This window comes from Piliocolobus tephrosceles, chromosome 2 (assembly GCF_002776525.5).
Source record: "Piliocolobus tephrosceles isolate RC106 chromosome 2, ASM277652v3, whole genome shotgun sequence".
NCBI lineage: Eukaryota > Metazoa > Chordata > Mammalia > Primates > Cercopithecidae > Piliocolobus > Piliocolobus tephrosceles.
In genome coordinates, this window is record NC_045435.1 from 84,446,810 (window position 1) to 84,467,153 (window position 20,344).

At 51.0% G+C, this 20,344-nt stretch overlaps 1 protein-coding gene across 7 annotated transcripts in view; it reads left to right on the forward strand.

The window, feature by feature from the left end:
- The window catches only part of POC1A (POC1 centriolar protein A), an 81,173-nt gene that overhangs the window by 22,368 nt on the left and 38,461 nt on the right, over nucleotides 1–20,344 (forward strand). For 6 of the 7 annotated variants that reach the window (XM_023195568.2, XM_023195567.3, XM_023195563.2 and 3 more), the window contains 2 exons: nucleotides 8,061–8,129; nucleotides 10,797–10,895. In XM_023195568.2, the coding sequence (XP_023051336.1) occupies nucleotides 8,061–8,129; nucleotides 10,797–10,895 (168 nt within the window). The remainder of the gene's footprint in view (nucleotides 1–8,060; nucleotides 8,130–10,796; nucleotides 10,896–20,344) is intronic. The other variant, XM_023195564.3, reaches the window with a different exon arrangement.

The following is a 20,344-nucleotide window of genomic DNA, read 5'->3' on the forward strand; positions in this document are numbered from 1 at the left end:
TTTTTTGAGATAGAGTCTCACCCTGTTGCCCAGGCTGGAGTGCAGTGGTGCGATCTTGGCTCTTGGCTCACTGCAACCTCCGTCTCCCGGATTCAGGCGATCCTTCCACCTCAGCCTCCCGAGTAGCTGGGATTACACGCACATGCCACCACACCCAGCTAATTTTTTGCATTTTTAGTAGAGACAGGGTTTCACCATGTTGGCCAGGCTGGTCTTAAACTCCTGATCTCAAGTGATCCACCTTCCTCGGTCTCCCAAAGTGCTGGTATTACAGGCATGAGCCACCACGCCTGGCTGGGGATTCAATTTCAATATCAATTTTGGTGGGGACAAAAACATTCACACCGTAGCAGGGGTAGATGTTGGTTACAAGTTTATTGTGGCCCTGAAGAATTCAGGTGCTTTTCTCCTGCAGTCCTGGCTTGGGGACTCGGATTGACAAAGGGCCCTCTGCCTCTCAAATCTGTCTACCCTGAGAGGAGAGTGGACAGATGGGGGAGGTGCTGCCTGCAGGGTATGGTGCATTGCCCTCCTTCCGCATCCTTTGCCCTGGGAACACTAGAGCTTGCACAGTCACCTTTGCAAACATCTTTGATTGAGGCCAAGTGCTGGGATGTGTTCAGCTGGGGAGGTTACACAGCCTTGTTTGGTGGGGATGATACTTAGCTTTCTCAGGAAAACCCCAGTATTTTTAGGAACAAACAGTTTGTACCTACCCATTTCCGGTTTTGAAAAACTGGGTCCTCTCCCATCTTGTTCATCTGAAACAGCCTGAGCTTCAGGAGGGGAGGAATGGGCTTGGGCACGGGGTCAGATGATTCCAGTGTTGCCTCTTTTTCTGTGACATTGGGCAAGACCTTGACTTTGTTGAGCCTCTTTTCTTATCTGTGAGACTGGCATCCCATTGTCTGCCTCATGGTAGGAGAGGATATGTCTAAATTTCCCAGCACCAGACACAGTACGTCCTCATAGATGTTAATCACTTTCCACTTGAGCTCATGGAAAATGACACACTGCCATTTTAGGTGAGAGCTCTTTAAAATGGCATTCGAAGTTTCTGTTGTGGACACGGTCCTGGTGATGCTGAGTGGGTGGGCAGTCTGTTTATCAGGAAAACAGGTCTGTGGGGATGTCTGGTGCCTTAGCTGCCCCATTCCCAGCTGTGGCCTCTGCCCCGGGGTTGGAGGCAAGCGTGTTTCCTCTCCTGCGCACCTTCAGAATCTCTCATGGGTTCACCTGGCTTTTACTTTTGCTTAGGGTTGTTGTCTCCCCAGAACATTTTGCTTTGACTTCTTTCGTCATGCAGCTCCTGGAATCTGTCCCCTGGTGGTGGGCTGGGGAGACTCCCCGACCCAGACTCGGTGTCCCCACCAGCTGCCCTCATGGGTTTGCTTTGCCGAGTGCCTTGGTGTACATGTCCATGTGCACTGCCCTTTGTCAGGCCTGTCCTTCCAGTCATCTCGAGGGCCTGACTCCTGGAGGATGGCTGGTGGATCAGGAAACCCGTGTGGTGGCACTGGTGCCAGTGCCCTATTTGAGGCTCTGGGAAGTCTTGGTCAGGGGGTATGACACGACTGTGACGTTAAGCAGGAGGAAAGGGAGTCCTTGCCTCTCACTGGATGTCATACAGACTTGGGTTGTCAGAGCTGCAATGGAACTTCATCATCCCATCTCACCGCCTCATTTTATAGAAAGGAACACTGGTCAGGAGAGGGAAGGGCTTCCCTACCAACTACCACTGCTGTTCAGAGCCTCATGCCCCATGTGAGGCCCTCACAGCCCCATGTGTGGCAAGCGTGGGGGGCAGTGTGCTAGAAATACAGATTTATCTTTCTATATTTTCTGAAACATAATCCTGAGCCACACTTACTTGGTTTAAGTTCTCTAGAGCTATTTGGGAGAGGATGGTGGGCGGGTTGTGGGTGGGGAGTTAAATCTGGTGCTTGTGGCTGTGCAGTTGGTGTGTGTTTTGCTGTAGAGTGACTGAGCTGCACGCGGTGCCATGCACCCCCGCCACCCTCCCCCCGACCCCGTGTGGATGAGCAGCCCCTGCCCTGGACCCAGACCTGCAGAGGCGCTGCTGTCTGTGTTCAGGGCTGTGCTTGGAGGCTTAGTTGGTGGGAACTTGCAGGCTCAGAGTAGGGACCCATTGGTACCTACAGAGTGCTTGCGCCATGCTGGGCCCTAGGTTGAGGTTGGGAAAGCAGCAGCAAAGGGGGCGCACCCTCAAGGAGGGGAGGTGGCCGTGTGACAGTGGCTGGGCCAGTGGGTCATCCCTCTGGCCATCCTAGGTGGAGGGCAGCTCTGGGAGTGGGCCGCCCCTCACTTGTTTCTGTGAGAGCTCTGTAGCTCCTGTCTAGGCATTTTTGAGGACCGTTTTGATGCTCAGGAGGGTCACACTTGGCTTGGGTGGTTGGATACCTCCTGTGAGAGGTGAGAGGACATGCAGAGAGAGAACGGCTCATTTACTTCACACTAAGAAACCAAGAGGTCGGCCTGGCCCTCTGTCCCCTGCCAGCAGCCCAAAGTTGAGGGCTGGGAGCAGGTGTCTTCAGCCAGGGCCAGGAGGTTACTCTCCAACCGTGGAGTTATGATGGCCTCCTATGGGCCCCACTCAGCCACGAGAGCCCAGCTCACAGCAGACCCTGGTAAGTGAGCACAGGAGCCTCCTGGTGGGGCTCTGGAAGAAGCATCCCAGTGGGCTGGATTGCTGTTTCTCTGTCTGAGCACAGGCGTCGGAGACCACAGCACTCACCCCAGAGGCCTCTTGGGCCTCCTCACTTCCATTCTCTGTGTGATGTCCACTCTGCTTTTACCTCTGACTGAGGGGCATGTGGTGTGACAATCCTATTTGTTCACTGGAAGACTGCATATGAGAGCCAACAAAAAATATTTTGCAACTCTTGAGAGGTGGTGGTGGGTTTGCCAGCATAGCTGTTGTGGGCATGCAGTCAGAGTTCAGGCACACAAGGGCCTCCGAGAGTCAGGTGGGAGAAGGTGAGGAGGATGAGGAGAGCAGCAAGGTCAGCATGAGCTGCTGGAGCAGCGGAGCGAGAGCCAGCCCGACTGTGAAATCTAACTACCATGGGCTCCTTTGTTTCGCCTTAAAAAAAAAAAACTTTCTCTGTTGATACTTTGTTGTTTGAAGAAACCAGGTGATGTGGGTCCTTTTTAGGTCTGGAAATTGGCAACGGAAGGTGATGTGTGGTAAAATGACTGACTCTGGGTCCAGCCAAGCTCCAGGGCCAGGTATGGCCTGGTCAGCAGGGAGAGTAGCGTAGAGGCCAGGCTGCATCTGGGTTCATGACTGGTTAAGCAGGACCATCTCCCTGAAGACTCTGTCTGGTCTTTCAAGGGAGGGAGGGAGGCCCTTACTGAGCCTGTGAGGCATCCCTGCTGGTGAACCTGGCCTGGAGTCAGAGGGAGACCAGGGCTTCCCACAGGTGGACGCCTCTGGTGTCTGGGGACAGGCTGGCATCCACACTGCTGAAGGCCCAGCCAGGAGCCGCTACTTAGAGGAATCCTCAAGGGTGTGCAGAGACACCCAGAGACAGGTCTTGCCTTTGGAGGGGATGGACTTGGCAACATCCCTGCCCCAAGTAGATACCCTGATGCATGAAGAGTGATTGATTAAATAAAAGGAATAAGCCATCATGAGGGTAGAACAGTCTCCAAGAACATCATATCTGGCTGCTGGCAATGATAAGAAGAGACTCCTCAAGCACCTATGGTTTGGAAACTTTATTTTATTTTATTTATTGTTGAGACAGAGTCTCACTCTGTCACCCAGGGTGTAGTGCAATGGCATGATCTCAGCTCACTGCAACCTCCACCTCCCAGGTTCAAGTGATTCTCCTGCCTCAGCCTCCTGAGTAGCTGGGATTACAGGTGCACGCCACCACACCTGGCTAATTTTGTATTTTTAGTAGAGACAGGGTTTCGCCATGTTGACCAGAGTGGTGTCGAACTCCTGACCTCAAATGATCCTCCTGCCTCGGCCTCCCAAAATACTGGGATTACAGGTGTGAGCCACCATGCCCAGCCTGGAAATTCTAGAATGCACTCCCAAACAACCGATGGGCTGAAGGGGAAATTGCAGTAGAAACTAAACATTTGGAAGGGAATGACTGAAAATGTTGCATACTGGAAACTTCCAGGATCTATTGAAGGTGTCATCAGAGGCAAATTTGTAGCCTTAAATGAATTTATATAAAATCAAAAAAAGATTGAAAATACCTGAATTAAGAACTCACTGCAGGCGACAGCAGAAAGAATATAGAGAAAGAGAGCACCTTTTCTGTCTACCTCATGGTGTTTGAGGAGCACTGGGGCAGGGGAGAAGGAGAGAGCCTGGAAGTTCGGCAGGGCCCGAAGTGATCTGGAGCCTCCAAGGCTAGGCCCTGAAGCATGTCAGCAGTGGACCGTCTCTTTTACAGTACATGTTGGCTTTGGCCCACAGCAGAGCCCAGGTGTTCTCTGTGCTGTCCTCTTGAGTGCCCTGGGCTGCTAGACAGAGGAACAGGAGGCTTTGTGGAAGGTACCTAGAGCAGGAGCTGCTTGGTCCTCTTGGTAAACAGGCACTGTTAGGGAGGACAAGGACTGCAGATCCACATAGCTTATCACTCGCTTCATCCCTGGAGCTTCCTGGGGCTTGGTCTGGGGAAGGAGTGCTGGCACTCCACTCCTTATCTGCAGGGCTCCCAATGCCTGTGCTCTGGTCCTGACCCCTGCTGAGCTGAGTGCTTTGTTGGTTCTGCTGCTGTTGCTGCTGCTCTGACTCCACCACCTTTTCCCAACTTGGCATCTGGTGGTTGAGCCACGACACGAAAGGAGAGAGACCTGCAAGTATTTGTCCCTTAGTTACTATGACTTCTTGGAAACCTGCCATTACTCAGTGAGCTCTGGGCAGGCAAAAGGCCCATCTTTTTTGACATTCCAGCCGGGTGTGGTTGCTCACGCCTGTAATCCCAGCACTTTGGGAGGCCGAGGCGGGTGGATCACTAGGTCAGGAGATCGAGACTATCCTGGCCAACATGGTGAAACCCCGTCTGTACTAAAAATACAAAAATTAGCTGGGCATGGCGGCGCGTGCCTATATTCCCAGCTACTCGGGAGGCTGAGGCAGGAAAATCACTTGAACCAGGGAGGCACAAGTTGCAGTGAATGGAGATCGCACCACTGCACTCTAGCCTGGCGACAAAGTGAGACTCTGTCTCAAAAAAAAAAAAAGGAAAAAAAATTCGAAGTAGGCCAGGTGTGGTGGCTCATGCCTGTAATCCTAGCATTTTAGGAGTCCGAGGAGGGTGGATCACTTGAGGCCAGGAGTTCGAGACCAGCCTGGCCAACATGGCAAAACCCCGTCTCTACTAAAAGTACAAAAATTAGCTGGGTGTGGTGGGGGGCGCCTGCAATCCCAGTTACTTGGGAAGCTAAGGCACAAGAATTGCTTGAACCCAGGAGGCGGAGGTTACAGTGAGCCAAGATTGTACCATTGCACTCCAGCCTAGGCGATAGAGCCAGACTTTGTTTCAAAAAAAAAAAAAAAAAAAGAAGATTCATGGCCAGGTGCAGTGGCCCACGCCTGTAATCCCAGCACTTTGGGAGGCCAAGACGGGCGGATCACGAGGTCAGGAGATCGAGACCATCCTGGCTAACACAGTGAAACCCCGTCTCTACTAAAAATACAAAAAAAATTTAGCCGGGCATGGTGGCGGGTGCCTGTAATCCCAGCTACTTGGGAGGCTGAGGGAGGAGAATGGCGTGAACCTGGGAGGCGGGGCTTGCAGTGAGCCAAGATTGCGCCACTGCACTCCAGCCTGGGTGACAGAGTGAGACTCTGCCTGCAAAAAAAAGGTTCAAAGTAATGGAAAATGACAACATTTCTAAGAATCAAGTAAAAGTTACCTGAAATTACTTCACATGCCTCTGTTAACCCCTTGGTGACTGTCCACCTGAAAGGGTATCTGAGTGATGGATGCTCTGCCCCCATCCTGCACTCAGGCACTGCATGATGACATGCACGGGATGACAGCCCGTGATGTCTTCCACCTGGGATTTCACCCTCACTGATGTTATTGGGCATTGTTCGCCTGTTAGTAAAAGTGGATCTATATTATCCTGGTTAATGGCAGCTTAGGATTCCCAGGGCTGCTGGGAGTGGGGCATTCCTGGGCGCTTGTAGCTCTACCTATGTGAAGAAGGCAGGAGGACAGGTGTAGTCCAGAGGCTTTGTCTTTGTGTCCTCTCAGGCTTTGTTCCCTGCACTTGGACATGGCATCCTTAGGAAAGGTAGTGTGGTTAGAATGTGTTCCCCAAAGTTCATGTATTAGAAACTTGATCCCCAGTGTGGGGTTGTTGGGAGGTAGGGCATAATGGGAAGTGTTTGGGTCATGAGGCCATGCCCACATGTATGGATTAATGCCATTCTTGGAGGAGTGGGTTTGTTACCACGGGAGTGGGTTTCTTATAAAAGGATGAGTTTGGCCCCCTTTTTTTTTTCACCCTCTCTTTGCCCTTCTGCCATGGGATGACTCAGCAAGAAGGCCCTTGCCAGATGCTGGCCCCCTGATCTTGGACTTCCCAGCCTCCGGAACTGTGAGCCAATACATTTCTGCTCATTATGAATTACTTAGTCTCAGATATTCCGTTATAGCAACAGAAGTGGACTAAGACTGACGGTCACCACACAGACTGTTCTCTCAGAATTCAGTGGGTAAATGCAGGTGCTATGCTCTGAGCGCCTGAGTGCTCAGTGTTCACCAGTGCTCACTTTTTTTATCACCCCTGTTATGAGCACCTCTGAGAGGAAGAGCCGAAGGTGGACTCTGGAAGCATGGGTGGGCATACTCCCTGCTGTCCAGTGTGTCTGAGGCTGGATAGCACCTTTCAACCTGCCTGTCTCTCTGGGGTACAAAAGTTACCTTCCTCCATGGCCTCAGGGTCCCTTTTCCCTCCCAGAACTTGGCTGGTCTTTTCTGGCATTGAGTGGAAGGCGCCTCCCAGTGTTCCTCTCACTGATGGGTCAGCTGTAGATATGCTGCCAGAGCTCCTCTCATGGGCAGTTGGGGCTCTTGCCACTCCCTGCACTGGTCTGGGGGGACTGAGGTGGACTTGGTGACAGTAGTTGTGCTGTCTTCTAGGAGAGAACCTCTTTTATCTGATTTTGCTTGGGAATACCAGGTACTGGCCACAGTAAATGTTCTACTGGGAGGAAGAGATAGTGGTGGCTGTGGTCATGGTATTGTAGCTAAACAGATGGTTACTCTGTGTACCTTTCTGGGATGGATTTTAGGTATGTGGGGAAGAACCCTTCTTTACTAGGAGATCATGCATCCCCCATCCCCCCTGGCCTGGACTGCTCCCCAGCCCTTGGAGTACGGCCTGGCTTGTGCCTGGCATTCCCCTTTAGATGGTCACACAGACCTTTAGCATCTGGGAAGCCAGAGTGGGCACATCACTACCCATGGCCTGAACATAAGACAAGTGAATTAGAGAGACATGTCACGTTGCTCTGCTGCCCAAGCACTTTTGGAAACCTCCTTCCTGTCACCTGTGCCCTGAACTATGCCCTGACTGCTTGAGCCACTGGCTCTTCCTTGGTGATCCTCTATTTCTCTGGTCAGCAGCTGTGCACTGTTGGGGAGATGTTGGATGTTGGGGTTGGTCTGAGTCAAAGGGACCAAGTTCTGTTCTCAGTGCCATGGCTGGGGTGACTCAGTGCACCTCTCTGACCTGTGCTTTCTTACTGGAAAAATGGGGACGAGACCAGCCCTGGAGGGCTGCCAGCACAGACTGTCCCATTCACTCATCTCTGTCACCCACATTCTCATAGCCTGGCCTTGTCCCAGTTGTAGTGCTCAGGAATAGAGGCCTGAGCAGTGGCGCTTGCACCTGGCCACAGGCAGGCTCCTCGGCTACAGGTTATGGAGGACAGTGGGCTGAGTAGGCTCTCGGTCCTTTATCCTGCTGCTGCTTTCATTCAGGAACGTCTCGTTTTCTTCCTGTGCATTTAGAATGGAGAATGACCTTTGATGTGTGTTATTTTTTGTTTGTTCTGCCAGGGACCAGCCACCACTGTTGCCTTTTCAAGAACGGGGGAGTATTTTGCTTCTGGAGGCTCTGATGAACAAGTAAGTAAAGAGTAGTCGAATGAAATGGTGAAGAAAGGAATCTGAGCTGATTTCTGCTCAGAACCAAACAGGGTGTTTGGGGGATGGGCTGGGTTTCGCCAGCTTCCTTGGTGGCTTTCAGCGACTAAAAAGGCCCTGATAGAGCTTAAGGTGGGTGTGCCAGATCCAGGGCCCTTGCCACCCCAGAATGGGCCTCCTGCAAGTGCCAACCTCATGGCCGCATCTCAGAATCCTTACTGCTCAGGCTAGCATTTAGTGGAAGGAGACTGGGCTATGGTTGTCGTGAAAAGTTGGTTTTTTAGTTCTTTTCCTGATTCTAAACAAATAGATAATGATTATTATTAATATGATCTTACTGCAGGCCTGGGAATATGGCCAATGTGACAAGAACTTCATACCTCATTTAATTCTTGTGACATCTCCATGTGGGAGATGAGGCCCTCTCATCTCCCCATGCTGTAGATGAGGAAACTAAGTCCCAGCAGATGCTAGAGCTGGGGCCGGCACCGGGGCATGTCTCACTTCAGAGCCATTCTCCTGCCCTGGGAGCCTCTGCTCTGTCATCTGCTGTCCTTTGCTCCCAGACCACTTGGACACTGTTTGAGGGGTCAGCATTTTCATTATTTTTGGCTGCAGAGAGAGGACATTGTGAAGAGGTCCTATCCCACCTTGTCACCCTCTGCTCTGAGGCTTCAGCCTGTCAGCCCTGGTGCCTTGTGCTCTGACGGCTAATCACCAATGACCTGTCTCCTGGCAGGCACCCTTCTTCTGGGGCCTAGTCCAGACCCTGGCACTGGGGAGGCCAGGAGCACTGAAGAGTCCACCCATCAGCAGTCTTTCTCCAGTGTCCGCATAGTCCTCTCGTCCAGAGAACCACAGCCCCTGATGAGGCAAGGAGGAAAGAGTGGCTGTTCTGTGCCACTGTTGACCTGATGCATGGCCGAGAATGTTTATTCCACCGCTGCCCAGTCTCTTAACTCTGGTTGTGCAGCCTAGAAAAGTCCTATTGGCCTACATGAGTCCTGGTCTCAGCCAAATCTACCAATTTTGGTTGAGTCTCTTCCAGTAAGGCAGAGGGTAGTTGGAGGCTGTTTGACCACAGCCTGGATTAGAGACAGCAGGCGTCTTCCCACACCAGCACCAGTCCTGCTCTAGCAGACGAGGGAGGAGGAAGGCAAAAGTGACTCCTGAGCCTTCCCTGAGCATGAGGCCTGGCTTATTGCTTAGAAGACAGGGAAACTGGTAACTTCATACAGTAAATAGAGTCATGGTAGAATCAACTGACATAGTAGGAGAGGCAGCCTGGTGGAAAGTAGGTCCAGCAGTGCTGCCATCAGCTCCCAGGCTGCCTGTTTAGTATCTACTCTGAGCTTTTTCGGAGTGACACTGGCATTGTCTGTTTGCATTCACGATAACTGCTCTACTATTAGGAATTTATTCAGCAGTTGGATTTGCACAGTGACGTGAAGACCCTATAAACAGGGGTGCGTGTGTGCTAACGTTCTGTTTGTAAGGTGATATGTGCACGACCCTAGATGCCATCCATGTGGGAGAGGAAACAGTGGAGCTGCTCAGATAGCAGTGAAGAGCCTCCTGAAGAACGAGGCTCACAGCTGCGTCCTGACAGACAGGGATGGTGTCTGGGGCACATGGAGTGTTGATCTTGTGTGGATACGGTGGTTTTTCTGTGGCCTCAGGTAACCACTGGCCACACACTCCCCAGTTCTCTTGTGACACCCAAGCCAGCCATCCTGGAAGTGGCCCTGGAAGCACACCGTCGTGCGTGGCCAGCAGCCTCCAGCAGGGAGCACTCTTGCTCCCCAGCCAGGTGCCTCCCTCAGCTGTGTTCAAGGAGCCGCGGGACATGGTCCTGCTAATAGGCGGACACTCGGAATAGGACGTGTTTTTCGTGGCTGAGTTAGCCTTGGGATGACGAGTGTGTTGCTGAGTACTTCCTGTGTGCCCGCGTCCTCCAGACTCCCCTGTGAGCCTCACAGCAGCCCCGTGAGATGGGAACTTGGCTCATCCCTGTCTCGCAGATGCAGGAACTGAGGCACAAGGTTGAATCCCTTGCCTTGGGCCGTTCAGTAAGGCATGTTCTGGCCTGGAGTCCATGTGTTAACCACTTCTCACAGTGTAACAGGCCAGGCCACCGCCCGCAGGAGCTTCTGTTTTAGTACAGAGGCAGATGATAAACAATGAAAAGGGACAAATGGATCAAATAACTCCCTACTCTGATGCTATGAAGGAAGTAAATAGCGGGCTAGATTTTAAACATTCACAAAGGCCTCTCTGAGAAGGTGGTGCTGTTGAAGCAGACACTTCAGCCTGCAAAGGAGCCAACCCCATGAAGCTCAGGCCTGTGACACCCTAGGGAGATGAACCAACAAGTGCCAAGGCCTGGTGGTGTCATGCTGCAGTGGTCCATCCTGGTCACATCCAGGTCCTCTTGAGGCCTGTCCACAAAGCCTGCTCCCCAGGGAGGTGGGGTATGTCCCGGAATTGAATTGGGGTGTCAGGTCGGGACCACTGTCCCACCATGGCTCAGAACTTTGGGCATGGCCTCTGAGCCCGTTTCCTCAGTGAAGGGGGATTTCCTCAAATCCCCCTTCCCACTGGCAAGGGGATTTTCTCCCCCTGACTTGGTGTGCCTGTTGGTTTTGGCAGGTGATGGTTTGGAAGAGTAACTTTGATATTATTGATCATGGAGAAGTCATGAAAGTGTCGAGGCCCCCAGCCACACTGGCCAGCTCCACGGGGAATCTGGTAAGTGGCTTGGCAGGCATGTCCTGAGCTCTGTGACTCTGGTGGGCTAGGTCATGGCGAACAGCTCTGGGCTTGGAGATGTTGAGGGCGGAGGTTTAGGCCCGTCTCTGGAAAGGGACCCTAGTAAGATCTTGTCATTTACCAAATACTTTGGAACTTGTGGTGCTTTGTTTTCCATCTAGAGTGAGCGAATAAGACACAAAGAGTCTGTTAAGCAAGCTGCTGGGTGCCCCAGCCCTGTGCCATTTGGTGAGAGCGTGTTTCCATGGCATATGCTGCTGTTTGATTGAGACCTTAGGGGATGAGGGACCCGTCCCATACTGAACCCTGGGCCACAGGACCCAAATGTGGGGCTCCTAGAGGGTTCAGGGCCTGAAGCCACAGCTGGGACAAATGGGAAAGGCCCAGCCCTGTTGCTTTCACTTCCCCCCCCTTTTTTTTCTAACCATGGAGAGGAAGTTCCTCAGCCACAAACCATTTTTAGTACCTTTGTTGGTAAAAGAATATTCAATGTTCCTGAATTTAAATAGTTAACATTTTTGACAAATATTTGGGGAAAAAAATTGATGACTGATAAAGTCTCATTACATAAGGTCATATTCAGCTTGGACTGAAATAAATATTAAAGCCAAGGTTGTGGAACCCCGAGGGTTTTAAGCTCCTATGGCCGTAGGCTCTTTAGATGTCTCTCTGCTGGACCATAGAGAGAGTGTGGCCTCCCCCACACGGATACTGGCCCAAACAACAGGAAGTGGCTCGCCCAAGGCCTCCAGCGAGTCAAGGCTGGGGCCCAGAATAGAACTAGGAAGCCTCCTGAGTCTGTCCCGGGGCTTCTGTGGCTGCAGCAGATAGACCCCCCCATCTCCCCACCCCAGCACATACACATGTCCCCTGTTTTGTGTCCTGAGCTGCCTCTAGGCATTGGCCCAGTTGGGATTTATGGTTTTTCTTACAAGGGTTGCCGTCCTGCCTGGTCCGTTGGCTGTCCTCTGTACTTGCTAGTCTGTGGCCAGTTTTCAGCTTTTGGGTTTGTCGGGGGATGACTGGGCTGCATGAGACACTGCTTGCTGCCAGTTCATCTTCCACCCAGAAAGACATTTCACACTGCAGGGTTGGGGTCCCCTGGGACCCAGCAGACCTCTAGGTCCCTGCCCTCTTTCCTGTGAATCCCTATCTATTGGGCACTTCTGGTGATCCACAGCCAAGGTCTTTTATGCTCACTACCCTGTTTATTCCTTATCTCATCAGAATGAGTGGGTAAAGGTACTGCTCAATTCACAGATGAGACACCTGGGACTTAGGCACCTTTCCCAGATGCCTGGAGCTGGGGGCCCACCAGGCTGACCCCTCTGAGCAAAGCTAGAAACTGCAGGTGGCAGAGGACTACTGGCTGCTTTTCCCCATTTCAGGGGAGGGCACTGACATCTGCCTCTTGGGAATGGTTAATATCTACCAGCTGGGGAAGAATCCCATGTTCTTACAGCTATTAGAAAAATAACTTGGATGAACTGCTTCTTGTTCCTTTAGTCCTGGCTCAGCGATGGAATATGGAGCACCTTTGCTTCCCAGAGCTGTGGGTGGGGGAAGCCCAGCATGGCAGGATGGGGCATGAGTAGGTGAACAGCTCGGCAGTGCTCAGGGCAACCACTTGTTCCCATACTATCTACAGGCTCATGTCGGAGTTGTAGTCACAGCTCTGCCCACTGGCCCTCACTGCATGGGCCTCAAATAGGGGAAAGGACGTTGGTCCTGGGGTCAGAGAACTGAGTCTGAACCCTGGGTGTGTGGCCCCAGGCAAAACACCTGGTCTTCCCAAACCAACATTTCCACATGGTACCTGAATACCCACATAGGCAGGCTCTGATGAGAGCTTTGAGACCCCCACCAAGTGACTTGTTAATCCTAAAATCATTCTTGGTTGAGATCAGACCTCTTTCCTTATTTGTCACAAGCCCCTCTGAGACCCTGAGTGGACGTTAAGTCCTCTCCAGGCACACTTTCGCTGACACACACATGCCGTGTGGTGTCAACCTTCAGGACTTCTCTGATCTCAGGACTTCCAGGCCAAGAGGAGCACTAGGTTTTTAGTTTGTTTTGTCTTGTTTTATTGTGATATATATATAACACAGTTTACCATTTTAACCATTCTTAAGTGTACAATTTGGTGGCATTAAATATATTCACAGTGTTGTGCAACCATCACCGTCTATTTCCAGAAGATCTTCATCTTTCCAAACTGAAGAGAGCTACTTTTTATAACACTGTTCAGTGGTTTGGTTTTCTTCTGAGATAGGAAGGGACGCTGATGAGTGTGTTCTTGCCCTTGTTGCCCAAGGGCTTCCCTGGCACTGAGACAGTATCTGGGGACTGGTTCCATGACTGGCCAGAGTGTCTCAGCCCCATAGGGAGCCCAGGAACACTGCAGTAGTATCTCAGGAGCTTGCGAGTCCAATGAGCCTCTGTCCCTCCAGCTCTGTCCATGTACTGGCCTTCCAGTAACCCAGGGTTTCTCACCCTCAGCACAATTGATATTTTGGGCCAGATCATTCTTTGCTGTAGGGGGCTGTTTTGTGCATTTTGGGATATTTAGCAGCATCCTTGGCCTTTACTCACTAGATGCCAGTAGCGTCTTCACCCTCCCACCAGCCCAAGTTGTGACAACCAAAAATGTCTTCTAGGCCAAGCATGGTGTCCCATACCTGTAATCTCAGCACTTTGAGAGGCCGAGACTAGAGGATCGCTTGTGCCCAGGAGTTCAAGACCAGCCTGGGCAACACAGCACGATCCTGTCTCTACAAAAAAATTTTAAAATTAGCTGAGCATGGTGGCACTCCCCTGTAATCCTAGTCACTTGGGAGGCTGAGGCGGAAAGATCACTTGAACCCAGGAGTTGGAGGCTTTCGTGACCTATGATGATACCACTGCACTCCAGCTTGGATCACAGAGTGAGACTCTGTCTCTGGAAAAAAAAAAAAAAAAAAGTCTTCTGATGCTGCCAAATGTCCCTCTGGTGGGCAGAATTGTCCCCAGCTTAGAATCACTGCAATAAGTCTTGCCTCAGTGGGGAGCCCAGAAAAGAAGCTGACCTAGCAGTGGGAGGAGTGTGGGAATGTGCCTGGAGATGGGGCTGTCTTAGCAGTGGGAGGAGCACGGGGATGAGGTGGGAGAGGCCCTGGGCATGCAGACGAGGACTGCTATTCCAGCAGCCCTGAGTGTGAGGACTCTGCTCAGTTGGGCCAGATTTGGGCTCCCACCAGCAGCAGCAATGGTGGCCCAGGTTTCTCAGCCTGGGTTTCTAACAGAAGTCATTTTGCAGGAATCTTGTTTGGTCTCAGTCTTCTGGAGGTGATGGTAAACAACCAAAAAAACAAAAAAAACAAAAACCTTTGCCTTTAGCAACTTGGTTTTCTTCACTTAAACCTTGGAGAGTGTTTTTGTCTTTCCTGACTAAAGGCTTCCCTTCCCTGGCTCTGGGAGAATTTCTGGTCAGTGGTTTGGTGGCTGACCAGTGTGGCTCGACTTCTCAAAGAGCCCATGGGCGCCATAGCTGTGCCCCAAGAACTCATGAATCTAATGATCCTCTGCCTACATCAGCTCTGTCTACACCCTGGGCCTCAGGCCCTGAAGCCTTGTGAAACACTCCTGGACATTTGGGGATTCTAGGAAGCCCATTGGGCAGGTGTAGGTGTTGAATTCCTCACCATGCCCCCGTTCCAGTGTAGCAGTCGAAAGCCAGAGGGGCAGACCCTGCATGGACCCCCTACTCTACTCACCCACTAGCAGACCACGGCAAGGGCAGCCCTGTGAGCCTGTGATGGTCCTTCTGCCCGGGAAAACCCCCTGCCCATGACCCTTTCTCTGACTGCAGCACTTCAACTCTCAGATCTTGGAATGAAGTTGTCCTTGAGCCCACTCTGAATAGAGCTCTGTTCACTGCAGAGCTATTTTCAACCTCTGGTTGAAATTCACAGCTTATTTTTAGGCACATTTCATGTTGAAAAGCAAAAGCCATTTCCCAGCCATTCAGAATGAGAATAATGGGTTCCATTTTCCCTCTATTCTTGGCTGAGTTGTGCATGAGGAGGGATTTCAGGGCTTGTAGCTGGGGAACTTTCTCTGCTTAGAAGGTTGCAGATGAAGGATTCCAGGCCATGCTCTGGGCGGAGGGTGGACAGAAGCTCCATGTTTTGCCTTGTGACATGCTACAAGACTGGAGGAAGGTTGGAAGAGCCATTTGCAGGCAAATGAGCACCTCCCAGAGGGGCCTGAGTATGGGCAAGGGATGGGAGCCCCTGGGAGTTGTCTGCAGTGGGTGCTTGTGCTAGTGTTTTCAAGGGTCTGGTGCTTAGCTCTGTCCCCTGCCATGGCCCTGGCCCCCTCTGCTCTTGTCCACCCTCTTGCTGTCTGTCCGTTGGGGCCTGTCCTCAAGGCATAAAGACCCCTGTATCTTGGCTGAACTTGAATTTAACACCTCCCAAACCCCCACCACTATAGGACGGACTTCTGCTCAACCACAGAAGCATTTTTTAAACCACTTTTTAAATAGCAAAAATGCATTTGCTTGATTGACTTATTTTTGCCCTCCTTCCAAATGTCTGAGGGCCTATTATGCAATGGGGAAGAAAGGTTGTGCTGGGTGGGGTAGGAGGAGAACACAGAGTTCTAGGTAATTCAGTGAAACGGGAAAAAAAAACCACTTCCTGAGTTCTAAGGGTTGGCTGCTCTCCGGTTCACACATTAACCTTGAGTTCTAGGGCTAAGGGCTTTTCTCCACTCACAAGATCTCATTTTAAGGAGGAAAGCTCATCTGTGGTTAAGAGCCTGGGTTCTAGTTCCAACCAACCTGTGATTAAATCCTTTCTCTACCCTGCCTGGGGTGTGGCCCTGGGAAAGTGGCCAGACATCTGGGAGGCACGGTTTTCTCTTCTGTTGTACGGGGAGAGACTAGGCCCTCCTTCATGGAATTTCATGCGTGGTGCATCCGCCTGGCACATGACAAGTGCTCATCAAGCTTTAGCTATTTTTTTTTTTGAGTCAGAGTCTCACTCTGTCACCCAGGCTGAACTACAGTGGTGCAATTGTGGCTCACTGCAGCTTCAACCTCCCAGGCTGAAGCAATCCTCCTATCTCAGCCTCCTGAGTAGCTGGGACTATAGGCAAGTGCCCCCACACCCAGCTAATTTTTAATTTTTTTTTTTTTTTTTTTTTTTTTGAGGTAGAGTCTTGTGTTGTCACCTAGGCTGGAGTGGAATGATGCGATCTTGGCTCACTACAGTCTCCGCCTCCCAGGTTCAAGAGATTATGCCTCAGCCTCCCAACTAGCTGGGAATGCAAGTGTGCACCACCACACCTGGCTAATTTTTGTATTTTTAGTAGAGACGAGATTTCACCATGTTGGCCAGGCTGGTCTCGAACTCGCAAACTCAGGTAATCCACCTGCCTCAGCCTCCCAAAGTGCTAGGATTGCAGACATGAGCCACCACACCTGGCCTAATTTTTAAAATTTTTTGTAGAGAAAGGGTCTCCCTATCTTGTCCAGGATGGTCTCAAATTCCTGGGCTCAAGCAGTCCTCCTGCCTCCGCCTCCCAAAGCATTGGGATTATAGGTGTGAACTACCATGCCTGCCCCACCAAGCTTTAGCTGTTTTAAAAAAGGGTTCTTTTCCCCTCCCTGACTGAAAGCCAATCCAGGAAATTGTGTGTTCAAAACTTGCTAGGGTGAGGGACAGTGGGCAAGAATGGGAGTACTTACAATTTTCCATGTTGACCCCTCTCTGCAGGTCATCATAGTGAGGGACAGTGAGGTTTTTAGACCCTTGCAGGCATCAAAATTGTGTTTCCTGATGGCAGACCCAAGTCCTCTGTGCTCCCAGATGAGAGAGCAGATCTGTGAGTGGGTGGAAACAGTTTTCCTTCTGCCCCAGGATTCCTCAGGACAAGATGCCCAGGACCCCCAGAGCCTCAGTGCTTGAACTGTCCTCTGGAAGAGGGGCTGGGTCAGTTGAGAACATCTGACCTGGGCCTCATCCGTGCTGAAGGATGGCCTATTTCTTCTTCCTAGTTCCTCTGATGCTGAGGGTAAAGCACCAGCCACCTCCTGTGCCCGTCCTTCAGCTCTCACATTTCTATTTTGGGGCACTGCCACAGGGGTGGGCTTCACTTAGGGATTCATGGGGCCCTGATTCCTGGCCCAGAGATTCTTGGCACTAGAGCTTCCCTTATGCTGTGGATCTGGGGGTCCTGGGTGCCTGTGGATTTTTAAGATCTGAATTCTCACTCCAGGTGCCTTGCCTGAGGAATTAGAGGGTTGGAGAAGCGGGGAGAGGGAACCCATTTCCGCCTCACCTGCCTCATAGATTTTTAAAAATTATTCGTATATATTTCAGAAGTACAAATGCAGTTTTGTTACCTGGTATATTGTGTAGGGGTGAAGTCTGGACTTTTAATGTAACCATCACCCAAATAATGTACATTATATTGGTTATGTATTTATTTTCTCATCCCTTGCCTCATAGATTATGTGTTAGTCTGCTCAGGATGCTATAACAAAATACCATAGACTAGGTAGATTATAAATATAGAAATTTTATTTCTCACAGTTCTGGAGGCTGGGAAGTCCAAGCAAAGCATCAGTGAGTTTAGTGTCTGGTGGGGGTTTGTTTTCTGCTTCATAGATGGCTCCTTCTCACTGTGTCCTCACATGGTGGAAGGGGCTAACTAGATCTCTGGGGTCTCTTTCATAAGGGCACTAATCCAAACCTGATGGCTTCACCCACATGACCTAATCACCTCCCAAAGGCCCCACCTCCTAATACCATCACTTTGGGGTTAGGATTTCAACACAGGAATTGTAGGGGACACAAGCCCTGAGACCTTGCAGCAGATTTGCTTCTCACTTGGGAGGACTTGGGTCGCTTGGTGAGAACACAGATTTATGGTCTGGCATTTGCTTTCTGTAGAGGGGAGAAGTGTGGGTTCAAGGGATTCTTAGCAAGAGTGGTGTTGTGGGTGTTTGGAGCAGGAATGAACCCCAGATTTGTATGTCTTAGAGAGGAGCCTCTTCCTTCTCCACTTGACCCCAATCCTGGCACCTAATTTTTTCAAGACCATTAAAGTGGGTAGGATGCAGTGACTCATGCCTGTAATCGCAGCACTTTGGGAGGCTGAGGCAAGAGGCTGGCTTGAGCCCAGGAGTTCAAGACCAGCCTGGGTAATGTAGCAATACCCCCATCTCTTAAAAAGCAAACAAAAAAAAAAACTATTAAAGGGAACTCCTGGCTTTCTGCCTGCTGCAGGTAAGTCCAAAGATGCCCAGGCAAGTTATCCAACTTGGAAAAGGCATGGCTTCATGGGGCCCAAACCCCCAATGCCTCAAGCTGCCCCTTCCCTTGGGCTCAGGGCATCTCTGGGGGTCAAGATGTGCCTATTAATGTGTTGTGGCTCTCACTTTGCTCACACCCTTTGGCTGAATAGCCGGCATTGCCCACAGTCCTTTTTATCGGTGTGAATGAGAGCTTGGTGGAAATGGGAAAGCAGACCCTCTTCTAAGGGGCACCATTCCACCTCGTGTGGCTATTGTGGGGCTTTGCCAGGGCCAGGCTTTATGGGATGACTTGGGAACAGTGGGGACTTTCTTTTTCATGTTTCCTAGGACTTACCAGGTGGCCCATCTCTGGCTCCTGGGGGAAATTCATTCCTGCCCCCTATGCCACACAGAGGAGGAACTTTGAGCCCAGAGGTTACCTGTTGGTGAATAGCCTGGGCCCCAGCCAAGTCCTTGTCCCTGGGATTGACGTGCAAGAACACTAATAAAAGACCCCTGACTGGAAAAGAGCAAGAGGGAGTCTCCTCATTTCTCAGTGGGAAAAAGGAGCCCAGCATCCTCACCCCTGGGACAGATAACTGTGCCTTCCCCTGTGTGTATGCATGTGCACGCTCGTGTGTGGACCCCTGTCAGTGCTGCTTCAGGGTCTCCTGGTGTCTACATTCCCACAATGCTCTGTCAAGTGCACCTCCCTTTTACTCCTCCGTGTAATCCCCCTGCAGACCCCCTGGTTCCAGTTCTGTGGGGCATCTCCAGATTACATGGGATGTGCTGGGGCTGTGCACAGCATGGGGGATGCCAGGGATCTGGCTAGGCACCTTCCTCGTATGAGGAGAGGCAGCTTACAAGCATGTCTTTCCTGGAAAGGATTTTCAGGCAGCCCCACTAGGAAGGTGGAAGGTGGATACTAGAAACTTCCGGTTCTGGGAGCCACTTCAAGAACTTAGTTGGCAGTAAGAGCTGCGCTGCCCCAGTGTGTTGGTCTGAGCCGAGGCTGGGACCCAGCCTGAGGTGGTGTCTCCTGTAACTTCACGCAGGTTGTCTCCATTCTCTGCACCCAATTTCTCCCCAGCAGTCTACATTGCATCCTTTGTGCATTTTTCATTTCATGGGCTCCCTCTGCAAAGGACCTTCCTGCAGAAGAAAGGCCACAGCAGCCTTTGCTTTAGGTGGCAGAGGTTGCCAGATAAGATGGCCCCTTTCATACTCGGATTGCATTTTCCTCCACCTTTATCTCAATAGAATTCGTGGAAAGTGCTCTGGGTTTCTTAGTTTCCGTGGGAATAGAATGGATACTAAAAATAAAGAAGATTCAATATTTGTAATATTTGTTACCAAGCTACAGGTTTTGTTTTTTGTTTGTTTTTGTTTTTTGAGACGGAGTCTCTCTTTGTCACCCAGGCTAGAATGTAGTGGTGTGATCTTGGTTCACCGCAACCTCTGCCTCCCGGGTTCAAGCGATTCTCCTGCCTCAGCCACCTGAGTAACTGGGATTACAGGTGTGCGCTACCACACCGGGGAACTTTTGTATTTTTAGTAGAGACAGTGTTTCACCATGTTGGCTGGGCTGGTCTTGAACTCCCGACCTCAGGTGATCCACCCACCTCAGCCTCCAAAAGTGCTGGAATTGCAGGCGTGAGCCACTGTGCCCAGCCCCAAACTACAGTTTTTGTAGAATGTTTCCTGCTTGAAACAGAGCACCTTTGGCCAGTGGCTGGTGAGTAATGTGGAGTTTGCAAGATCCAGGAGTACCAAAGATGCCAGTGCTCCTGGAAGTGGGGCCACCCAGGCCCAGGGCAGGGTCCCAGCTCCTTTTTCTTCCAGAGGCTACCACTGACGTTATTGCCAGGTACATGTTAAATAATTACTATGTTTCCCACGAGGGAGGAGTTGCCTTTGATAGGCATGAGGACAGCATTTGCAGAAATCCATTAGGTGATGCTAGTTGGGCTTCCCAGGCAGTGACGGTGAAGAGACAGGCCTTTCAACATTTGATGGTTATCATAGTAAGCCTCCTACAGTGGTTCTCAAACTTTAGTGTGCCTCAGAATCACTCTGAGGGCTTGTTAAAACACAGCTTGCTGGGCCCCATACCCAGAGTATCCGATTTAATAGGGAATTCACA